We start from the raw sequence: 21865 nt of genomic DNA, 5'->3' as shown, positions 1-21865 counted from the left end.
ATTTTGCACACTGTTGCAGGTCCGCTGTAGTCAAGGAGATTGTCTTCTGAGAAGTGTTTACATCCTCAAAATGACTTTCCAGTGTAGAGGACCATTGGTGCACCTGCTTATCTGGCAATATGCATAAGGATTACTACCTATCTCACTAATATTTTATGTTCGTAAATAGTTTGTTCACAGTACATTGTAAATTGTTTTCACATCATGGGAGCTCTAAAAATTGAATTCTGTTCATCGCTTCTAAATGAGGCGCTTTTTGGCATTCTTCGACAATGCTTTCAAACTAATTTCTGCTACTGCGGTAGATGGATGGCACTCCGGAGAATATTGTGTTGATCGGTATAGCTCTATAAGCCGTGCGCGACCCTGGTGACCCTCCCGCCCGACCCCAGGTCTGCCCAGTAGAACGGCGCTCACTTCATCCCTCTGTGAGGCAGAAGGTGAGTGTGAGTGCAGAGTGCGCAGAGTGCGAAGTAGTGAGTGCAGAGTGAGTGTGCAGAGTGAGTGTGCAGAGTGCAGAGTAGTGAGTGCAGAGTAGTGAGTGCAGAGTAGTGAGTGTGCAGAGTAGTGAGTGTGCAGAGTAGTGAGTGTGTAGAGTAGTGAGTGTGTAGAGTAGTGAGTGCAGGGTAGTGAGTGCAGAGTAGTGAGTGCAGAGTAGTGAGTGCAGAGTAGTGAGTGCAGAGTAGTGAGTGCAGAGTAGTGAGTGCAGAGTGCAGAGTAGTGAGTGCAGAGTGCAGAGTAGTGAGTGCAGAGTAGTGAGTGCAGAGTAGTGAGTGCAGAGTAGTGAGTGCAGAGTGCAGAGTAGTGAGTGCAGAGTGCAGAGTAGTGAGTGCAGAGTAGTGAGTGCAGAGTAGTGAGTGCAGAGTGCAGAGTAGCGAGTGCAGAGTAGTGAGTGCAGAGTAGTGAGTGCAGAGTAGTGAGTGCAGAGTAGTGAGTGCAGAGTGCAGAGTAGTGAGTGCAGAGTAGTGAGTGCAGAGTAGTGAGTGCAGAGTAGTGAGTGCAGAGTAGTGAGTGCAGAGTGCAGAGTAGTGAGTGCAGAGTGCAGAATAGTGAGTGCAGAATAGTGAGTGCAGAATAGTGAGTGCCTAGTAGTGAGTGCCTAGTAGTGAGTGCCTAGTAGTGAGTGCAGAGTAGTGAGTGCAGAGTAGTGAGTGCAGAGTAGTGAGTGCAGAGTGCAGAGTAGTGAGTGCAGGGTGCAGAGTAGTGAGTGCAGAGTGCAGAGTAGTGAGTGCAGAGTGCAGAGTAGTGAGTGCAGAGTGCAGAGTAGTGAGTGCAGAGTAGTGAGTGCAGAGTAGGTAGTGAGTGCAGAGTAGTGAGTGCAGAGTAGTGAGTGCAGAGTAGTGAGTGCAGAGTAGTGAGTGCAGAGTGCAGAGTAGTGAGTGCAGAGTAGTGAGTGCAGAGTGCAGAGTAGTGAGTGCAGAGTAGTGAGTGCAGAGTGCAGAGTAGTGAGTGCAGAGTGCAGAGTAGTGAGTGCAGAGTGCAGAATAGTGAGTGCAGAATAGTGAGTGCAGAATAGTGAGTGCCTAGTAGTGAGTGCCTAGTAGTGAGTGCCTAGTAGTGAGTGCAGAGTAGTGAGTGCAGAGTAGTGAGTGCAGAGTAGTGAGTGCAGAGTAGTGAGTGCAGAGTGCAGAGTAGTGAGTGCAGGGTGCAGAGTAGTGAGTGCAGAGTGCAGAGTAGTGAGTGCAGAGTGCAGAGTAGTGAGTGCAGAGTGCAGAGTAGTGAGTGCAGAGTAGTGAGTGCAGAGTAGGTAGTGAGTGCAGAGTAGTGAGTGCAGAGTAGTGAGTGCAGAGTGCAGAGTAGTGAGTGCAGGGTGCAGAGTAGTGAGTGCAGGGTGCAGAGTAGTGAGTGCAGAGTGCAGAGTAGTGAGTGCAGAGTGCAGAGTAGTGAGTGCAGAGTGCAGAGTAGTGAGTGCAGAGTGCAGAGTAGTGAGTGCAGAGTAGTGAGTGCAGAGTAGTGAGTGCAGAGTGCAGAGTAGTGAGTGCAGAGTAGTGAGTGCAGAGTGCAGAGTAGTGAGTGCAGAGTAGAGAGTGCAGAGTAGTGAGTGCAGAGTGCAGAGTAGTGAGTGCAGAGTAGTGAGTGCAGAGTGCAGAGTAGTGAGTGCAGAGTAGTGAGTGCAGAGCAGTGAGTGCAGAGTGCAGAGTAGTGAGTGCAGAGTGCAGAGTGCAGAGTAGTGAGTGCAGAGTGCAGAGTAGTGAGTGCAGAGTGCAGAGTAGTGAGTGCAGAGTAGTGAGTGCAGAGTAGTGAGTGCAGAGCAGTGAGTGCAGAGTGCAAAGTAGTGAGTGCAGAGTGCAAATTTGGGCCCACAGGAAAAACAAGAACAAAGGGTTTCTGAGGGTGGCTTGCTTTTGGAGTATTACTAGTAGGGAAATGGATGTTTATCTACAGAAATAGATGCAGAGTAGTGAGTGCAGAGTGCAGAGTGCAGAGTAGTGAGTGCAGAGTGCAGAGTAGTGAGTGCAGAGTGCAGAGTAGTGAGTGCAGAGTAGTGAGTGCAGAGTGCAGAGTAGTGAGTGCAGAGTAGTGAGTGCAAAGTAGTGAGTGCAGAGAGTGCAGAGTAGTGAGTGCAGAGTGCAAAGTAGTGAGTGCAAAGTAGTGAGTGCAGAGTAGTGAGTGCAGAGTGCAGAGTAGTGAGTGCAGAGTGCAGAGTAGTGAGTGCAGAGTGCAGAGTAGTGAGTGCAGAGTAGTGAGTGCAGAGAGTGCAGAGTAGTGAGTGCAGAGTAGTGAGTGCAGAGTAGTGAGTGCAGAGTAGTGAGTGCAGAGTAGTGAGTGCAGAGTAGTGAGTGCAGAGTAGTGAGTGCAGAGAGTGCAGAGTAGTGAGTGCAGGGTGCAGAGTAGTGAGTGCAGAGTGCAGAGTAGTGAGTGCAGAGTGCAGAGTAGTGAGTGCAGAGTGCAGAGTAGTGAGTGCAGAGTAGTGAGTGCAGAGTAGTGAGTGCAGAGTAGTGAGTGCAGAGTAGTGAGTGCAGAGTAGTGAGTGCAGACTGCAGAGTAGTGAGTGCAGAGTGCAGAGTAGTGAGTGCAGAGTGCAAAGTAGTGAGTGCAGAGTGCAAAGTAGTGAGTGCAGAGTGCAAAGTAGTGAGTGCAGAGTGCAGAGTAGTGAGTGCAGAGTGCAGAGTAGTGAGTGCAGAGTGCAGAGTAGTGAGTGCAGAGTGCAGAGTAGTGAGTGCAGAGTGCAGAGTAGTGAGTGCAGAGTGCAGAACAGTGAGTGCAGAGTGCAGAGTAGTGAGTGCAGAGTAGTGAGTGCAGAGTAGTGAGTGCAGAGTAGTGAGTGCAGAGTAGTGAGTGCAGAGTAGTGAGTGCAGAGTGCAGAGTAGTGAGTGCAGAGTGCAAAGTAGTGAGTGCAGAGTGCAAAGTAGTGAGTGCAGAGTAGTGAGTGCAGAGTAGTGAGTGCAGAGTAGTGAGTGCAGAGTAGTGAGTGCAGAGTAGTGAGTGCAAAGTAGTGAGTGCAGAGTAGTGAGTGCAGAGTGCAGAGTAGTGAGTGCAGAGTAGTGAGTGCAGAGTAGTGAGTGCAGAGTAGTGAGTGCAGAGTAGTGAGTGCAGAGTAGTGAGTGCAGAGTGCAGAGTAGTGAGTGCAGAGTAGTGAGTGCAGAGTGCAGAGTAGTGAGTGCAGAGTGCAGAGTAGTGAGTGCAGAGTAGTGAGTGCAGAGTAGTGAGTGCAGAGTAGTGAGTGCAGAGTAGTGAGTGCAGAGTGCAGAGTAGTGAGTGCAGAGTGCAGAGTAGTGAGTGCAGAGTGCAGAGTAGTGAGTGCAGAGTAGTGAGTGCAGAGTAGTGACTGCAGAGTAGTGAGTGCAGAGTAGTGAGTGCAGAGTAGTGAGTGCAGAGTAGTGAGTGCAGAGTGCAGAGTAGTGAGTGCAGAGTGCAGAGTAGTGAGTGCAGAGTGCAGAGTAGTGAGTAGTGAGTGCAGAGTAGTGAGTGCAAAGTAGTGAGTGCAGAGTGCAGAGTAGTGAGTGCAGAGTGCAGAGTAGTGAGTGCAGAGTGCAGAGTAGTGAGTGCAGAGTGCAGAGTAGTGAGTGCAGAGTGCAGAGTAGTGAGTGCAGAGTAGTGAGTGCAGAGTAGTGAGTGCAGAGTAGTGAGTGCAAAGTAGTGAGTGCAAAGTGAAGAGTAGTGAGTAGTGAGTGCAGAGTAGTGAGTGCAAAGTAGTGAGTGCAAAGTGAAGAGTAGTGAGTAGTGAGTGCAGAGTAGTGAGTGCAAAGTAGTGAGTGCAAAGTGAAGAGTAGTGAGTAGTGAGTGAAGAGTAGTGAGTGCAAAGTAGTGAGTGCAGAGTAGTGAGTGCAAAGTAGTGAGTGCAGAGTGCAGAGTAGTGAGTGCAGAGTGCAGAGTAGTGAGTGCAGAATGCAGAGTTGTGAGTGCAGAGTGCAGAGTAGTGAGTGCAGAATGCAGAGTTGTGAGCGCAGAGTTGTGAGCGCAGAGTTGTGAGCGCAGAGTTGTGAGCGCAGAGTTGTGAGCGCAGAATGCAGAGTTGCGAGCGCAGAGTTGTGAGCGCAGAATGCAGAGTTGCGAGCGCAGAGTTGTGAGCTCAGAATGCAGAGTTGCGAGCGCAGAGTTGTGAGCTCAGAATGCAGAGTTGCGAGCGCAGTGTTGTGAGCGCAGAATGCAGAGTTGCGAGCGCAGAGTTGTGAGCGCAGAATGCAGAGTTGCGAGCGCAGAGTTGTGAGCGCAGAATGCAGAGTTGCGAGCGCAGAGTTGTGAGCGCAGAATGCAGAGTTGTGAGCGCAGAGGAGTGAGCGCAGAATGCAGAGTTGTGAGCGCAGAGGAGTGAGCGCAGAGTTGTGAGCGCAGAGTTGTGAGCGCAGAGTTGTGAGCGCAGAGTTGTGAGCGCAGAGTTGTGAGCGCAGAGTTGTGAGCGCAGAATGCAGAGTTGCGAGCGCAGAGTTGTGAGCGCAGAATGCAGAGTTGCGAGCGCAGAGTTGTGAGCGCAGAATGCAGAGTTGCGAGCGCAGAGTTGTGAGCGCAGAATGCAGAGTTGTGAGCGCAGAGGAGTGAGCGCAGAATGCAGAGTTGTGAGCGCAGAGGAGTGAGCGCAGAATGCAGAGTGAGTGTGCAGAGCAGTAAGTGCAGGTGCAGAGCGGTGTGTGCTGTTGAGTGCAGAGCGCTGTGTGCTGTTGAGTGCAGAGCGCTGTGTATTGGCAATGTAAATGACAATGTCATTTGTTTATGATTTAAAGAAAAAAAAAGAAATGTCATGAGCAATGCCAATAGCTCTTCCTTTAATGATGCCGAGACCATTGCATCGTAAATGCTTGTTCTATGAGTGCTAAATTCAGCAGCACACATATAAAGGTAAATATTCCTCTTAGAATTGTTTTTGTGCAGGAAGGTGTCCCTTTTAACACAAGCACAATTCTGACCATGCTACAAAGGTGCCTGCATTCGCGATGGGCTGCCTAAAATTCACCATCGCATTGAGAGAGCAGAATTGGCCCTGATGTTAGTAGATATTATGCATTTCTGCTCTCTCCCTTTCCTGCATAATGGAACCCTATACTTCATCATAGGGTTCCACCTCACACCATAGCAGACTGTTGTGGTGTGGGATACAACTCCTACAATAAGGAGGAGCTCTACCGGTTCATTATCCCTGAGTGAGTGATGGGTGTGGGTGATAGTGCAGAGTGCATTAAAAAAATATTGTGAACTAAAACGATCTCTTGGTGGAATTCCACTACTTTATTATGTCCCCAAGGATAGGATTAAAAAATAGAATTACAGATGGGGAGGAGTTCCATATGGCACTTTCTAACATATATATATGTTTTGGTTTGGCTAACCATGCCTATTAAGGCTTTGGTTAGTCAGTATATCCTTCCCAGCTGTATTCAGTAGTGAGATTCAATAATAATCTTTTGGAGCAACATTTACTAGACCTCAAACCCACACAATAACGACAAGTATTTGAACTACATATTAAAACCTCAAATACAGAAGTTGAGTATTGTCTTGCAAAGAGCCATGTCAGATAGTAGGTCTATTAGAGTGAGACAGAGCTCTAGTTGTGTCTCCTGTTTTTGTTGGTATTTCCCGGTGGCCTTTGTTGATATACATTTTGTATTACATGTGCCTCTTAGTCACAGCCCTGGTTCCTCTTATTATGTATCTTCGAGATGGGGGTTCATAAGCAAACGATAGCGGGTAAGTAACTATCATGCTTACACTCTTGTCTCTGGATACTGATGGCAGGATCACATTAAGTCTTGAGAGCATGAGCATCCACCCATCCCACATGTTTTATGGGTGTATAGGGCTCACTGGTGTCTTCCGCACATAATTCAGTACACTGTAAATTACATTGTACTTGTGTTCTGATAGGCAGTCTCTATATGATTATTTTGTTTACCGGTATTTACCAACGGTGGCTCTTGATTGCCTTTCCCAGACCACTGGTTGTAATTTTCACATTATTGTTCACAGTGCTTACACTAGCAGAGTGACTACCTTACGTTTAGGCCTGGGTGGAGTATGCAGACCTCCGGTACGTGGATCTCCACAAAGTGACCAAAAAATCTCTGCTGCGCTACGCGGAGTTCAGCAAGCGTTGGAGTGCGTAATCTCGCTGTTTAGTGCTGGGTGTTTGTTTCGCACTGGGAAATCAGTGCAAACTGCAACATACACAGCACTTCTTTCTGCAGGTCGAGAAGATTTTCTACTCGAGCGGCAGCTTCCTCTATGCGAACGGATTGTTTCTCAATGCGAGCGGTCACGGCCATCTGCTACGGCCCGCATTGACAAATCACACTGAAAGGTGGTCTAGTGTTGGATTTTCCATGCTCATGCTCACCAATTTATCGTTGGTGAGCTTGGACTGCAGAAAACCCCACAAACTTTGTGAACGGAGTGGAGTTCACCACCCAGGCCTACTTACGTTCTTTAAGAATGACACCACTCCTCATCAAGGGTAACAATAGGGCAGAAACATGCTGACCAGAAACATGTTGATTATGTTTATTTTATTTTGGGGGCTGAATTTCTTCCCTGGTTTGTTTTTATCCTACACTTAGGAACACAATAAAGCAGTGGAGTTCCACTAGGAGATAGTTTTAGTTCACAATGTTTTCCAATTGCACTCAGCAACATCACCCACACTCTTCATCTTGTAGGGGTTATACATCCAGAAGAGCCCCTCCTGCTTCTAGGAGTTGTAACCCACACCCCAACATGAGGAGGAATACTATGATGGAGCATATCACCTAAAGATTGGGTGAGTATTCTCTTCCGAAGTAATATCTAATTCTATAATGTTAGAGATAGTGCCATTTTTTACTGACTGACAACAAGTGTCGTGATAGTCTATAGAATAATGTATTTTGTGTATTTATGGTGCCGTATTTATGCCTTTTGTCATCTTGTGAGAGTGAGTGGGGGAAACTCCTGGCTACTCCCTAACCACTGGGGTAAAAGTTCCCAGAGGTGGCCATGCCCACTTTTGCAGCAGCTGAGTGTTTTACTGCACACTATCCCAAAGTGACAGTCTCTTCCTAAAACAAACATACCAAAACCTTTCTTCCCCTCTGCAGAGCTCCCTGCGGCCACCCAGCAGTGTGGCTACTACAATTGATAAACCATCCCTTGTGGTAATTCCAAACCAGTTCTGGGGCAGCATCCCCTCCCACAGGGTTTAGAGACAGGTTGACTATGAAGACAAAAGGGACGCAGACCTAGATGTGAGCTGCCTCTGCCAGTGACAGAGTAGGTATCCTTTTAAGTTAATTAAGTTCTTGGGCACAGCCCAGATGGCCATCCTGTCGGGGAGTAATAAACCCTTCTCTCTTTGTCTCAACTCTGGAAGCCACTTCACACCTAATCAAGTAGCCATTCAGTCATTGTAGGACAGTAAACATAGCAGAAAGGCACATTTGGTTCAGGCATAAAAATACAACTTTTTAAAAGTGTCATTTTCAAATTAGTAATATAAAATCCGGACTGACCGTTAAGTAGTATTTTAAATTTTATATGATTAAAATGAGTCCTTGAATCATTTTTCTAGCTACTCCCAAACTTAAGTTTAGCATAATAAGGTGCTATAACGTAACCAATTACGTTCCTATGGGACATGTAAATTTGCCACAGTGAAAAATAACTTTGGAGCTTTTTCACGGCCAGGACATGAAAAACTGAAAATATAAATGTTCTACATTGTAAATACCATGCACTGTTCCCTAGGGGCATTTAAGGACTATCTTCACGGTGATTTATAAACATTAGAAAGGAAGATTTAGGCCCAGCAACAGGTTCATTGTGCCAGGTTTAATTGGCAGCTTTAAAAGTGCTACCCAGGCTGCAGATCAGTACTCAAGGCAAGCTTTTCATTGTCACTTTAGCTGTGGCACAATATGTGTTGAGGCCCACTAGTGACATTTAACTTACAGGCCCTGGGTACACTTTGGTAGCATAAACTATGGACTTATGGGTACATTAAACATTCCAGTCGGGAGTGTAGCCAATGCCAACATGTTTTATGGGTCAGAGCACATGCACTGGGCCTTGGTTAGAAGTGTCCCAGTGATCAGAGTTAAAGACCAACAGCATGAGTCGAGAAAAAATGGGGGTGCCCATACAGCAAGAGCCAGTTATTTTGATTGTGTTTCTAATTCTCATCTCTGGTGTAGGGAGTGCCAGACCTCCACAAGCAGTAACATTCCTGTGTAATCCTCAGCAGTAAAATGAAAGGAGATGCAAGTCTCAGCAGAATGGGATTGTCACGAAACATCTAGTTACACCCAAAGTCGGCTACAACCTTTGCCTCCTATAACCAGGATTCTCTTTGCAGAACAACAAGATGAGTGTGCAGTAGATTTTTATTATACAATAATATAAAATATAAGTTTAAACATTTATAGGTATGCAAACATACAGTAAATAGAAAACTTCATACCAAATAAATTATTCTTTGTGTGAGCGAATAAGGATTGTTCTGTGCCTATAATTTAGCCTTTATGACAAAACAACATGAAATCAGTGACATATTAACACCATATAAAGTGCTGAACCCACACCCCGCTCTCATAAAAAGCAAGGGAGAGTACGTGCATAGACAGAGGAGGACATTTGTGAACGATGAGTAGGATGAAAACATCAAATGACAACAGATCAACATAATTTTCCTCATCTTCACTTAACCCCTTCGCTGCGGCCGCGATTTTACCGCTGTGCGGTAAACAAAAGAGCAGGGCGGGCCGTGACGAACCCTAGCCGTCATCAGCACACGCCCACCACGGAGCGTGACTGCTGGGGTTCGTCACCAGCATGGGAGGGGTTAAGGCACAATTGCACCTTCTTTACAGTGGAGGTTTGTTGCCTTATCCGGAAAGAAGACCATTCTATGTTTTATAGTAGGGTGACACCCCCTGCCCTTTAATCATCACAGACAACTTATGTAGAACTGACCTTTATACTTACAAATCATTGCTATCAGGTGTGTTAGTCTAATTAGTTCAATGGAAGCAAACAAAGTCTACAAAACCCACACTGCATTAGGCAGACACACAATCACCCTAGACTAGAAACGTTTACCATAAAGACATGGAGCGAGGTGGCAACTCTATTTTCTGGTGTGAAGGTCCTCTTAAGTTCATTAGATCAGCTTCCTTCAATTTTAAGCTTGCCCTTTCAAGTTATTAGCAAAATAGTTATGCATAGGAAATGTGTTCTCCCTTGTGAAGCATTAAACAGTTCAAGAAAACCAGGAAAAAGGCTATACAAACATATAATTGTTCTGGCAAAGTGAGGCGAAGTTGTTAAGTTTGTAACCTTCATTCAAATGTCATACCCTAAATCGTTGTAGCTGGAGATTTTTTCTGCAGGTAGTTGCACTAGGATTCAAGGGGGATTTAACACCAAATGTTAGGGGCTCAAATCACAAGACAGTCAGACATTTATTCTAGTAGTTATTACCTGGGACCTTTATTGAATTCACAAGGATTTCCAAGAGAACGCTGGGGAAACTATGAAAGTAGGTTCCCATAAGCACTTGTGAAAAACCTTTATGAATTCCATTTTACAACAATGATAAGAACATTTATGTAAGTTTAAATGCGTATATATATATATATATATATATATATATATATATATATATATATATAATTTTTTTATATTTATATACACACGAACACGAAAATGTCTTCCAATAGTGCAGTTGTACTTTCAAAATTATGTTATTTTTACAGCGAATATATATATATTTTTTTTGAGAAACACCTTCCCTATTTTGAGGGCATTCCTACCTCTTTCAGTCCTATAAATCCGCGTTACTCCTATCTTTGCCATAATTAAATATTTAACCATTTCCAGGGTGGGAATGGGCCTGGGAAAGATTTGTGAATACCAGTAAACATGGTGCTGCCAAGCTTTTCTGGGCCTTCATTCCCTGCCACTTATAGGTGTCATCCACGGGAGAAGACTTACTCACAAGAAGAAGTATGCTTAAGTAAATCTTTCTATCCACATAAATCCATGCTTTCTGAACACACGGATGTATACTCCTAATACAGGCAATTTTCACATGAAAGTTGACCTCAATATGGAAATAGCTTTATGAATGGAGCCATGGGTTGTGTGAGGATTTTTAGTCTGCAACCCGTAACTTTGGCAATTTTTTCTTAAACTTCTACTTCTTAAAGTTGGCTAAGTGGCAATTCTTTACATTAAAAACCTTCAGGAAGTTTGTTACATTTAACTTTGGCAACTTTTCACAACCCTAGGTAAGGCCCAGATGTGCAAACTCTGGGCAAATGCTCCAAATGTCTTAAAGTACCTCACCAGGTGATGCGAATTATTGAGAGTAGAACATCCCCTCTTTACCAGAGTTTCTCAGACTGTTTCTCTTCTAGCACCTCCTTTTCCCATACTGTGACTTGTCATCTCCTGTTTCACCTTCACCTTTTACAGCTTTTCTCCTGCAGTAAGGGGCCACTGTGGAACAAGCCTAGAATGAACCAATGTCAAACTCACACAGAGTTGAGGTGCCCCAGTGAGACCCCAGGTACCCAGGCTTCTTGAGAGTTTTCATCACAGTGGAAATGGCTTAAACATTCTGGGTAAGAGATAATTTCAGCCACCCACAAAACCAGAATCACTCACTGCTTGCTGCCACACCCCAGTATTGTTCTAAGCCAATTGTCACAAAAAGAGAGGCTGCATTAATCACCAGGCTACACTCCACCTTGCTAAGCCTCTTTAATAAACATGAAGAATACAGATGTGCAGTGGAGTCTCAAACCGACTTCTAGGGCTCTTAGCAGACTGGAACATATTGGATATGGTATGCAGCGCTCACAAAAGTGTGGCATTGCGTGTCCTTGCTAGTGTTAGAAGTCACGTATCCCACTGTCCTGGAAAGGTTGGGGAGCAGTCTTTGACAGGAATTCAGTTCAATTGACCTAATGCAGCGTAGGATCTTCCTGGGAATAGAGATATGGGAATGCAGGCAGTCGGCCATTTTGTTTGTACTGTTCATTGACAATGTCCAAGGTTTCGGGGCATGACTGAGAACTAGCTGTTCCAATCGTCCATCCAGTGCTGCATTGTTAATGGCAACGACGCCTGTTGTGGTAGCTGGAGAAGGGCTTGGTTCTTCGTGATCGACAAACCGTAGACCCTTGGTTTACTCTGTTTCCACAAGGTTCACCTGCTTGCCATCTGAGGTCTTCCAATTTTGAGCTATGAAGGAAAAAGGAAAATTGTATGATTTTGAGCATATTCCTCATTTAACATTTCTGCAATAGAGTAGACAATTTTCATAGAAAACTGTTTATTATAACCTTTACAAATGTTAGAAAAATGCAAAAAAGGAAGGGAGTTCTCCGTGGAATGTTTTGGAGTCGACTTTTTCTTCTGCATAATGTGGGGTTAGCAGGAACAAGTGAGGGGAACATGTTTTGCTTAATTCTCTTAATACATGATATTTGGTAGCTTCAGCCAGTGAAGGACAGCCCAGTTGATAGGTAAAGCTCACTTAGTTACACCTGCTTCGAAGAGCTAAAATTCACCTTTATTCCAATTTTAATCCTCATGGCTTCGGATTTGGGCTGTTAGAAATTTTACTGCAGGCAGTGGCACCGAGTGTAATTCATATTTTTAGACTTTAGGAAATTATAAAAAAAATTCACATTACTTATAAAAGGACATCAAAAATATATTTTAAGGAAAAATTCTCTCATGAAAATCAATTTGCAGGGTTTGCTTTCTATAAAATGAAAAAAGCTCCGAAGAATGTTTTCCTTATTTTTCTAGAAAAACAATGAAGTCAGTTTGTTTGTTTTTTGTCCTGGCCACAAAAAATATTACGAGAAATGTATTTCGCATTTTTAGGTGTTCTGAAAATGTTGTGACATGTCGAAAGGCTTTTGAACAAGCAGAGTGGACAGCACCCTAAAAATTCTGATGTAATGGGCTTTGGTTATATTTTTTCATTGATATAGACAGAGAAAACACTATTGTAACGAAGGGAAAAACCAAAAAAAGTGACCCCGCATTGTAAGCAGACATCAGAATTGCACACAGATCAATCCATTCTCTACAGTACGACGTCCTTCCACCGCAAAGCTGGCCGCACAGGAACATATGCTTATCCAACTCCTCTGGTGATTGGACATATCTGAACATTAAGGGGATGAAAGCACAAGTTTCTGAGGGACAAACTGCAGAAGGAAGGCCAGCTGAGATAGACTTCCACTGCCACTGCACACGACTGAGAGATGGTAGATGCACTCACGCCTCTTGGACCACAAATCTCACTTAACAAAACCCTTTTTTTAAAGAGAAGTCGATGGCCAATTGGGTTGCGTTGGTTCATTATAATGGGTGGGGCTTTGTTCTCCATCTCCACCTTGATCCACTACTGGTTTCTTAGTTCCAAGAGATAGCATGAATGAGGAGTGAGTAGCTACAGATACAACACTGCACAGGTGGATATTTTTTCTTCCAGTGACTGCCTGACCCTTCTCCCTGGTGTGGGCAAGAGCTTCCAAAGCTCAGACACAACCCATGTGGTACCGTCACCGGAGAGATGCACGTGGAGATGGTGGTCATGGGAAGCCATACACAACATAAAAACGATGGGTATCCATCAATAACCTCTGGCATACAAGTACCATCAGAAACAGCAGGAGATTTCCTCTTGCTGGCCATTGTCACCTGCAAGCCCTCAGCAGAAAACATCTCAAGGTATTATTTTAATAATGTTTTTAAAGCTGCAGTAGTTTAAAAAACAGAGGGGCATATTACCAACGAGTAGCGATATTTATCGCTAATTAGGCTTTGCAACAATATTTTGTATTGCTAAGCAGCGCCGGAAATTATCGCTGAGATAACTTGCTATTACCAACGTTTATCTCAGAAGTGATAAAAATCCTCACGCTAACTGCCAAATGAGGGATTATCGCTGGAAAACCAACGATAATCTCTCGAAGTTTGGCGTTAGCTTGATGATAGGGGCTCACAAACTTTGCCATGATATCCACCTTCCATAGGATATCATGGCTAAGTCAGGAAAATACCAGGTGTAAAAAAAGCAGCGCTAACCGTGGTTAGCGCTGCTTTGTTTTCTTCTAACAGGGTTAGCGTGAAGCTTCATAAGAGGAGAAATGTCGCTTAGTGACATTTCTCCTATTATTTTGCTCTGGAACACCCCCAATATCTGCCAGTGTTGAAACCCTAGTATATAGGGTGACCAACTGGCATGGGTGCAAATTCAGGACGGTGAGTGTAAAAATTCAGGACAAAGGGTCAAAATTCAGGATAGAAATTCAGGACAGAAAGTCAAAATTCAGGACAAAAATTATGGGACAAAGGGCCATATGTATCAAGCCTTTTGTGAATCGCAGAGGCCGAAATTCGCAGAATTTTGGCCTTTGCGAATCGCAAAAGGCCTTTTTGCATGTATTGGTATGTATGAAATATTCGCAAAATAAGGAATAGCAAAGATTTGCGATTCCTTATTTTGCCATAGCATTTAAGGAATCGCAATTTTGCGATTCCTTAAATGCAATGTATGTAGCATTTTTGGGCTGCGAAGTATGGTTAAGAATTCGCAAATTACCACCAACTTGTAGTTGATGGTAACTTGCGAATTCTTCAAAAAATGCACAATTTGGCATTTTTGAAGGTGGCATGTGATGCACACACATGCCCATAGGGCATGTATGTGCGCCATATGCACACTCATGTACATTTCAGGGGTGCAGCAGGGTGTCTTTGAGACACCCCTGCACCCTTGAAATAATTCTCAAATTGCGATTAGCAAATTGCGAATTTGCAATTTGAGAATTATTTCGCAATCATTCCTATGGGCCTCCTGGCCCATAAGAATGCATTGGAAATTAAACTGCGAATTTGCAAAATGCGAATTTGCAAATAAGGAAGATTAAGGAATCGCTAAAAAAAAGCGAATTTCTTCATACATACCATTTTGCGATTCCTAAATAGCGATTCCTTAAAAATCGCTATTTAGGAATCACAAAAGGGTTTGTTGATACATATGGCCCAAAAAGTAAGTTTTAAAGACACATAAGAGGAGGTCCCGCAATAGTATATGATTCAGATGAGGATGAACTCCAGAATGGCATTATCAGTCCATGGTTTCCGACTGAAGAAGAGTAGTATACATCTGCTGAGTGTCTGATCAGTGCCTGCATGCCTAGCCCTGCAATGATCATTCAAACAGTGAAGCCTGGGAGTTTAGGAACAACTCTAGCCCTGCACTTAGGGGCATAACCAAACTGCCTGAGCTTTAAGAAACCTCCGAAAACCATAATATTCAGACAATGATGCACTTACAGAACTCATCCACGGGTTGTATGTCAGACTGAGGCACATATAAATATTGTGTGGCATAAATATATCCTTTACAAATGCAGCACTTCCCTGGGTGCATATTTTCTCCTATTAACTCCAATGAGGCTCATTTTTGCAGACTACATTTAGGGCAAACAAAGTCAGATGGTGTTCTGACAATGATATTGTGGTATGCACCTGTCCCAGGGCAGCATCAGAGGATCCCTTTTAGGGAACTCAGAAGCAACCAAAGAGACACACTGCTTCGTAAAACAATTAAATACATAAATAGAATACCTGCAAACAATTGTGCTTTCCTCTTTGTAGATATTTTAAGTACCTTCCTGTGAACCCCTTCATTAAGAAGTGATGTAATGCACAGCACTGTGATGCTGAGTTGAGCCTTCTTTGGCTGAGGTTCAGCAGGGGCCCTGTAGTGTTAACACTGAGGACCACAGCACAGTTTTTAACCCCTCCCATGCTGCTGACGAGCTCAGCTCGTCATGAAGTACAGTTGAGCTGTACTCATGACGAGCTGAGCTTGTCACAGCCGTTGGAACGTTCGCACGCGGGGATAATTTCCCCGCTGTGCTGAACGTTCCAAAAACGGGTGTGGTTGTGGCGAGCTCAGCTTGTCATGAGGGCAGCTCCGCTCTGCCTCATGACGAGCCGAGCTCGTCACCAGTACAGCCGCGCCGTGCGCGGCACCCCCCCCCCCCAACAGCGGGGGGAAAACACCCCGCAGCGAAGGGGTTAAAACGTTGCTGGGATCCCCAGAATAAGAGAGGCTCATCTCTCTATGCAAGAATTGTTTACATGTGGACTTCTTGTCTACACTGTATATATTGTATAATAATAGTTATAGTCCGCAAGCTAGACAGGTCCGTTTTAATAAAACGGACATCCCCGCGACACAAAATCACAGTTTTTGATAAAATGTGTTTTGATTGGGATCTCCTCTGTACAGCTGTACAGTTTTGTTTCTTAAGAAACCTGTGTATTTGGTACAGTTGTGGGATCCCTCTTGTAACATTAAACTATTGTAAATAATTGAAACCTACTAATTTAAAATGCAAGAGACTGTACTATAAGGTTTGCCTTTATCAGATAACATGCCATGCATCAGCATGATTTGATCTTTGATTGCTGTATAATAGATGGGATTCTGAAATCCCTGTATAAACACTGGTCTCTAATTTCTGTATAATCAGCAACTTGTGACGCACCGACTCGCCCATTATAACATAACCCAAGTGTAATAAGTTATTACAGTCAAGTTCGGTCATCAAAATATCTGCTGCCAGAGACAGCAACAGGGCGGAGGGGCAGGTCAGGTTTTGCAACAGATATTTAAAGTAACAAATATGAAACCTTGCTTTTCTTTCTTCTGCTCTATTTTTCTAGCTATTAGTTCACACAAAACAAATATGTCTATTTTGTGTACTAATTAGGAATTATATAGCTAATTATAAAAACAAAATAGAATCTTTCTGCATGTTTCCACACCAGGCTTCTCCAATGAGTAGCTCGTGAGCTACTGGTAGATCTCCATTTACCTGTAAATAGCTCTGCTGGTTGCAGCCCAGCCTACTAAATTGGGGAACATCCTTTACGAAGCGGATTTTACTCCGCAGTGCTTTTACGACGCGTCCGTTACAACGCAAGTCGTAACCACGACTTGCGTTGGAGGGTGCTAGAGGATTAAGAATAGTATATTTACTATTCCAACACCTTGCCTAGTGTCCACGGGAACTGGTGTTAGAATAGTAAATTATACTATTCTCAATCCGCGCCCCCAATGCAAGTCGTGGTAACGAATTGCGTTGTAAGGGACGCGTTGTAAAAGCACGCGTTGTGACAGTACGCGTCGTACCGTCATACATCCTACTAAATTAGAAGCTGTTACTTAGTTAAACAAATGCATGCCAAAATCCACAAGCACATATTCAAGATAAAAGTGTGTTTTTACAGAACCCACATGCTGATGTTAGGAGTAAAATGGTTTTATTTTCTAAATATATATTCAAATCTGATAATTGAGTGATAAATCTTGTCTCATGGGAATGAATGTTATTCATTATTTGCATGGTTCCGGGGCATTGCACCTATGTCTATCAAGCATTACCCACTTAAAACTACTTCTAATTTATGAAGGTTTTTTACATCATTGCTGGCATGCACTGGAGTGATCACTGTGGATAATCTTGCATTGTGTGGCCACTAATCTAGTCTTGTCTAAAGTAGTCTCTATTAAAACACTAATATTATTAGTAGGTTGGAATGATTTTCATTGAACAGGAGTAGCTCTTACCACAACAAAGGTTGGAGACCCCTGTTTTACACATTCTCAGCAACTGCAGCTTTAACCCCTTCACTGCTGGCCCATTTCCACCTCTGTGCGGTAAACAAACGAACAGGGCGGGGCCGTGACGAACCCCAGCCGTCATCAGCACACGAGCACCACGGAGCGTGACGGCTGGGGTTTGTCACCAGCATACAAGGGGTTAAAAAAACTGACTGGTATTGAAATGTTCCTAACATCTTTTTGCAACAGATATCTAACATGTTTTTGATGTGTTCAACTTTGCACTATAGGTTCTATTTTTATTCTTCATGTTTACAGACTTGCTGTCTTTCATATGAAAGAGCTATGCACCAAGGTTTTAATTGTTTTGTGGGAATGGTGATGGTGTGACCATGTATTATATGCGATAAAGTATCCCCTGCTGTACATGCTAAGAATATTGCAAGTCACTTCGTGGTTCCATAATCTTTTAGAAGAACTTGGCCTTCAGCCTAGTTCCTCAACAGGAACATGGAATGCCTCAGTTACTTGCAAAATCCTTATAATGTACGTCAGGGGGTATTTTATCCCGAATATAATTAACAATAGCTTGGGCACAGCTCTTCACTTGCTAGTGGTGCACAGTGTCATAACTTCCAATCAAGCAACTCACATAATGCTGTCTATCGACATTTGAAGAAATGAAACACAATTCCCTAGCACTGTGTAATCTCATCATGGCTACAAGCGTTCTCTTATGGCCATTATTAAACTGATTTTACATAAATTAACAAGTGAAGGGCGGGGTGTTAGGTTTGCAGAATGTGCAGACTGGAATTGCACATGTGTGAGAGTTATTAAAAGCACTTTGCCAATGTTTTCTTTTTTTAACTACAGGTTAACTCTTAATTAGCTACATTTATAGCAGATGAACTTTGAAACAATAACATGGCAAATGAGACTCATGAAAACAAATTATTTGTATGTTGTAATACTGAGATTATAGAATATGCCAGTCACACTAATAGAAGAGCCACCCTCTCTCGGAAGCAGATGACTGTTGTGCCATCTAGTGGCCAGGAACTATCAGCCTGATTCATCATAGACCCGTTTTGCGAGTCTATAATAGCGATTCACAAGGAATCGCTATTACAGACTCGCAAAACGGGATTCATGTAGGAATCGCAAAAAGATTTGCGATTCCTACACAATCCTTATTTGCGATTAGCAAATTGCTAATCGCAAATAAGGAATAACTCCCCATTCATTCCTATGGGCCAAAAGGCCCATAGGAATGAATGGGGAGTATTCCTTATTTGCAATTAGCAATTAGCTAATCGCAAATAAGATAGCGATTTAAAGGGTGCCAGGGGTGTCCAAAGGACACCCTGTAGCACCCCTTAAATGCAAATTGAAACAGGTGTTGCGCACACACATGTCCAAAGGACATGTGTGTGTGCAACATGCAACTTAGAAAAATGCTTTTAAAAGCATTTTTCTAAGTTGTTTGACCTCGCGGTAAATAGCGGGCCGAAATTGCGAATTCGCAATTTTTAAATGGATGATGAATTGCATTTAAGGAATCTCAAATAGAGATTCCTTAAATGTAATTCCTCGCAAAATAGCGAAATAGCAAAATAGCGAAATCGCTATTACCAATTTTTGCATTTGGGATGATGAATCCCAAATGCAAAAATAGTGCTCGCAAAGGGCCAGATTCTCAGAATCTGACCCTTTGCGAGCCAATTTCGGCTTGATGAATCAGGCTGTATATCAATTAAATTAAGGAAAAAATCCCTCACCATTTCCAAGAACACCTTTGCAGCACAAATGTTATGTAACGTTTCTAGCGTTTTACAGCACACTACTTTTTTACGTTCTTAGGCTTGTAGCGCTCTCAGAGTCTGTGAGCTCTTTACCGTTGAAGAATTCTCATTGCCCAGGCCTAGGTTGTCTGGGGTCATAGAAACTGGTCAGTAAAGATGTGCATGCCCCAAGTATTTGCTTAGTAATCTGTCGCATTGGTTGGTGGCAGATGTAAGATATGTCCAATCCTGCTGGGTGTACTATGCATAAGGATGCGTGCGCATTGGACCTCTACTTGCATTTTATTGCACTGGGTTGCTCAGTTGTCCAATTCTCGAGATAATGTGACTGTTCTATTGCTCAGCAGTCTGCTTATCTATGCTCTCTGGCAGCTCACTCCGACTGATAGAGGCAGATTGACGGCCATATATTTGTAATGGGAAGGGTCATTAGGGTGGGACAAAGTGCCCAGGAATCAGCAAGGTTAGGCCGAGATGTTGCTACCAGCTTTAAAGAACTAAGAAGTAGTTTCATGTGTCCTGTAGAGGATGGGGTTTGGCCCTAATTATCTCGGGTGGAATTCAAGCTGCTCCACAGGGAACCACTGGCGCAGGTCAAAGTCAATGATGTGTGCTCCATTTCTTTTAGGTTGCACCGGGGCACCCGGCAGAGGTTCCCCTTGTCACTGATACTCATTGCACACGGCTCTGGCGCCCCTGGCATGTTAGATACGGGTGGGCTGGACTCTAGAGGAGGCTGGGAGGACCGAATATTGTTGTATGCTGACGATATCCTCCTATATGTGACCATTCCTGAAACTCCTCTCCCACGGCTCCTTCATAGATATTCTATCTCTTTGGCATATATTCCGGTTTTCGGATCAACTGGTGAAGCCGCTCCTCTACCCCTGTGTGCGTGGGTGGTGGATCGACACCTCCCGGAGGAGCTAGTGGTGGAGCAGGTGCGCCTTAGGTACCTTGGCCTTTATGTCACCAGGGGTCCAGCTCTCTCGATTTCAATCAATCTGCACTGGAACGCTTTGGGCAGACGTGCAGCACTTGCAGAGGCTCCCAGTCTCGCTTCGGGGCAGGGAAGATATGTATTAAATGATGACCTTACCGAGACACCTGTATGTGCTCCAAAATTCTCAGTATTGGGTTCCACATGAGTATTTTGGACGACTCAATCAGATGGTCGTCAGATCCGTTGGGATGGGCGAGCAGCTAGGATAGCTCTCCCCAAGCTCATAAGGGGTTTGGATGATAGAGACATTACCTTCCGAGATGTGGGAAAATACTACTGGGCTTCCCAGATGATCCGTATTAACCAGTGGGTTCTCATACCTCAGGAGGAGCCCTCGATCAGGTGAAAGCGTAGAGCGCTGGGCCCGCGGGGCTCTCTGGGAGCTCTGCATTCCAGGGGAGGCTGTAGTTTGCTCACTTCCATAACAAGGGTCACGGCATCGGTGTGGCAGGGGGAACCGACGGCGGTGACACCACTTTGGGACAGTTATGCGCTGACCCAGGTAGTGGGACTCATGGTATTTGGTCGGTGGGACCTAATTGGGAGCTCCACTCTGTGAGACGTGTGGAGGGGGGGGGCAGCTGGGGGACTGGGAGATATTATGGGTGAGTATGAGATGACAGCTGGGGAGTTCCCCCAATGCTACCAGTCGAGGCATGCCTTGTTGGTGCATCTGAACCAGAATACGATCATGGAAGAGGCTGTTGACTGAATCCCTGCATAGGAGTGCAATTTCCCCTTCCATACAGCAAATTGATGAACAATGCCCCTGATTCCCCTGGTACAGCTCCTGGAGGCCTGGGAGGCAGATGTCGTTGCTAAGGAGGTTGAGGAATCAATTTCATTCACCCAGGGAGGTGGCCATGAGAGCGCGCATTCGCTTAGTGCAATTGAGTCTACTGCACAGGTCCTATTACATAAGAATGCGTATGCACAAGATCAGATGAGCTCCCACCAACATATGTGTCAGGGGGTGTGGGCTGCAAGGAGTCTTCCTGCATACTCTCTGAGACTGCCCGAAGCTAAGGGGCTTTTGGGCCGGGGTCTGAGAGGGGCTTGGACAGGGAGCTAAAATGTGCCTTCTAAACACATCAAGGTAAATTCCCCAGGCTACTGCCCACTCTGGGATTTGCTGCGACAAACGAAATGTTGTGCACTTGTGCGGGATAGCCAAAGCCCCCCAAGTGTGAAACATTCGCAATTGGATATGGGTTGTTGAAGGGCGGCAGGACGCCTGGTCCATGAGGGTAGGGGATGCCCCTAAAAGTGGCAAAAGAACTGGCAAATGTGGGGTAGTTATTGGGGTCTCAGTGACGAAATGGTGGGACAGTATGAGGAACAGTTTGTTTCTGGTCCATTTCAGATGTAATAGACCCTTTGCGTTGGGGGAGGGGTTGGTTTCCGGAGTTGGAAGGATGTATCTGGAGTAGCTACAAGTATACTATTGTGGTATCCTGCATGATAAAAATGCTGACATGAGGTATTGGTTGTCTTTTTGATTCAATATAAATAGTTTACAAAAACAAAAAGAAGTAGGTTACATTTTCAGTAAATGGTGCCAACACGGTCCGAAACCACAGTTCTCGGATGAATAAGACAAGCAAGTGCAGTGTTTCACAGGGGGGACTTGAGCTGCAGTATCCAGCAGCGCAGTCGACACACTATGCTGGCTGCAGCTGGTCTACAAAGAAGTTGAATTAGCAGATGTCTAGGACAGGAAATGACACCTTTCTTTAGTATTGTTTTAGATCACAGGTATCTTGTATGAGGTGGGAACTGAGTTAATGAGGAAGGAGGGGAAAATAAGAAAGGGCCAGAAAGGATATCTGAAGGAAAGAAGGAAAGTTAACTTGCAGAGATATATATGAAAGGTGTTTGTCTCAGGGCTCATAGTTCAGAGAAGAATTGGGCAAAATTGTTCTGAATGAGAACTACCAAAGACTGTTTCTGTCTTAGCTGGAACTGTGGAAGCAGGGTATGCTACAC

At 44.4% G+C, this 21865-nt stretch overlaps 1 protein-coding gene across 1 annotated transcript in view; it reads right to left on the bottom strand.

Moving 5' to 3' along the window:
- Nucleotides 1-11147: 11147 nt before the first annotated feature.
- LOC147678033 (uncharacterized) overlaps nt 11148-21865 on the bottom strand; it is a 238598-nt gene continuing 227880 nt past the window's right edge. Inside the window, exon 12 of the mRNA XM_086945606.1 lies at nt 11148-11652. Within this exon, the coding sequence (XP_086801732.1) occupies nt 11617-11652 (36 nt within the window). The 3' untranslated portion in view covers nt 11148-11616. The remainder of the gene's footprint in view (nt 11653-21865) is intronic.

The sequence above is a fragment of the Lissotriton vulgaris genome, chromosome 12 (assembly GCF_964263255.1).
Source record: "Lissotriton vulgaris chromosome 12, aLisVul1.2, whole genome shotgun sequence".
Taxonomy (NCBI): domain Eukaryota; kingdom Metazoa; phylum Chordata; class Amphibia; order Caudata; family Salamandridae; genus Lissotriton; species Lissotriton vulgaris.
The sequence above is the reverse complement of the archived record's forward strand: the minus strand, read 5'-3'. Positions and strand labels throughout refer to the sequence as shown.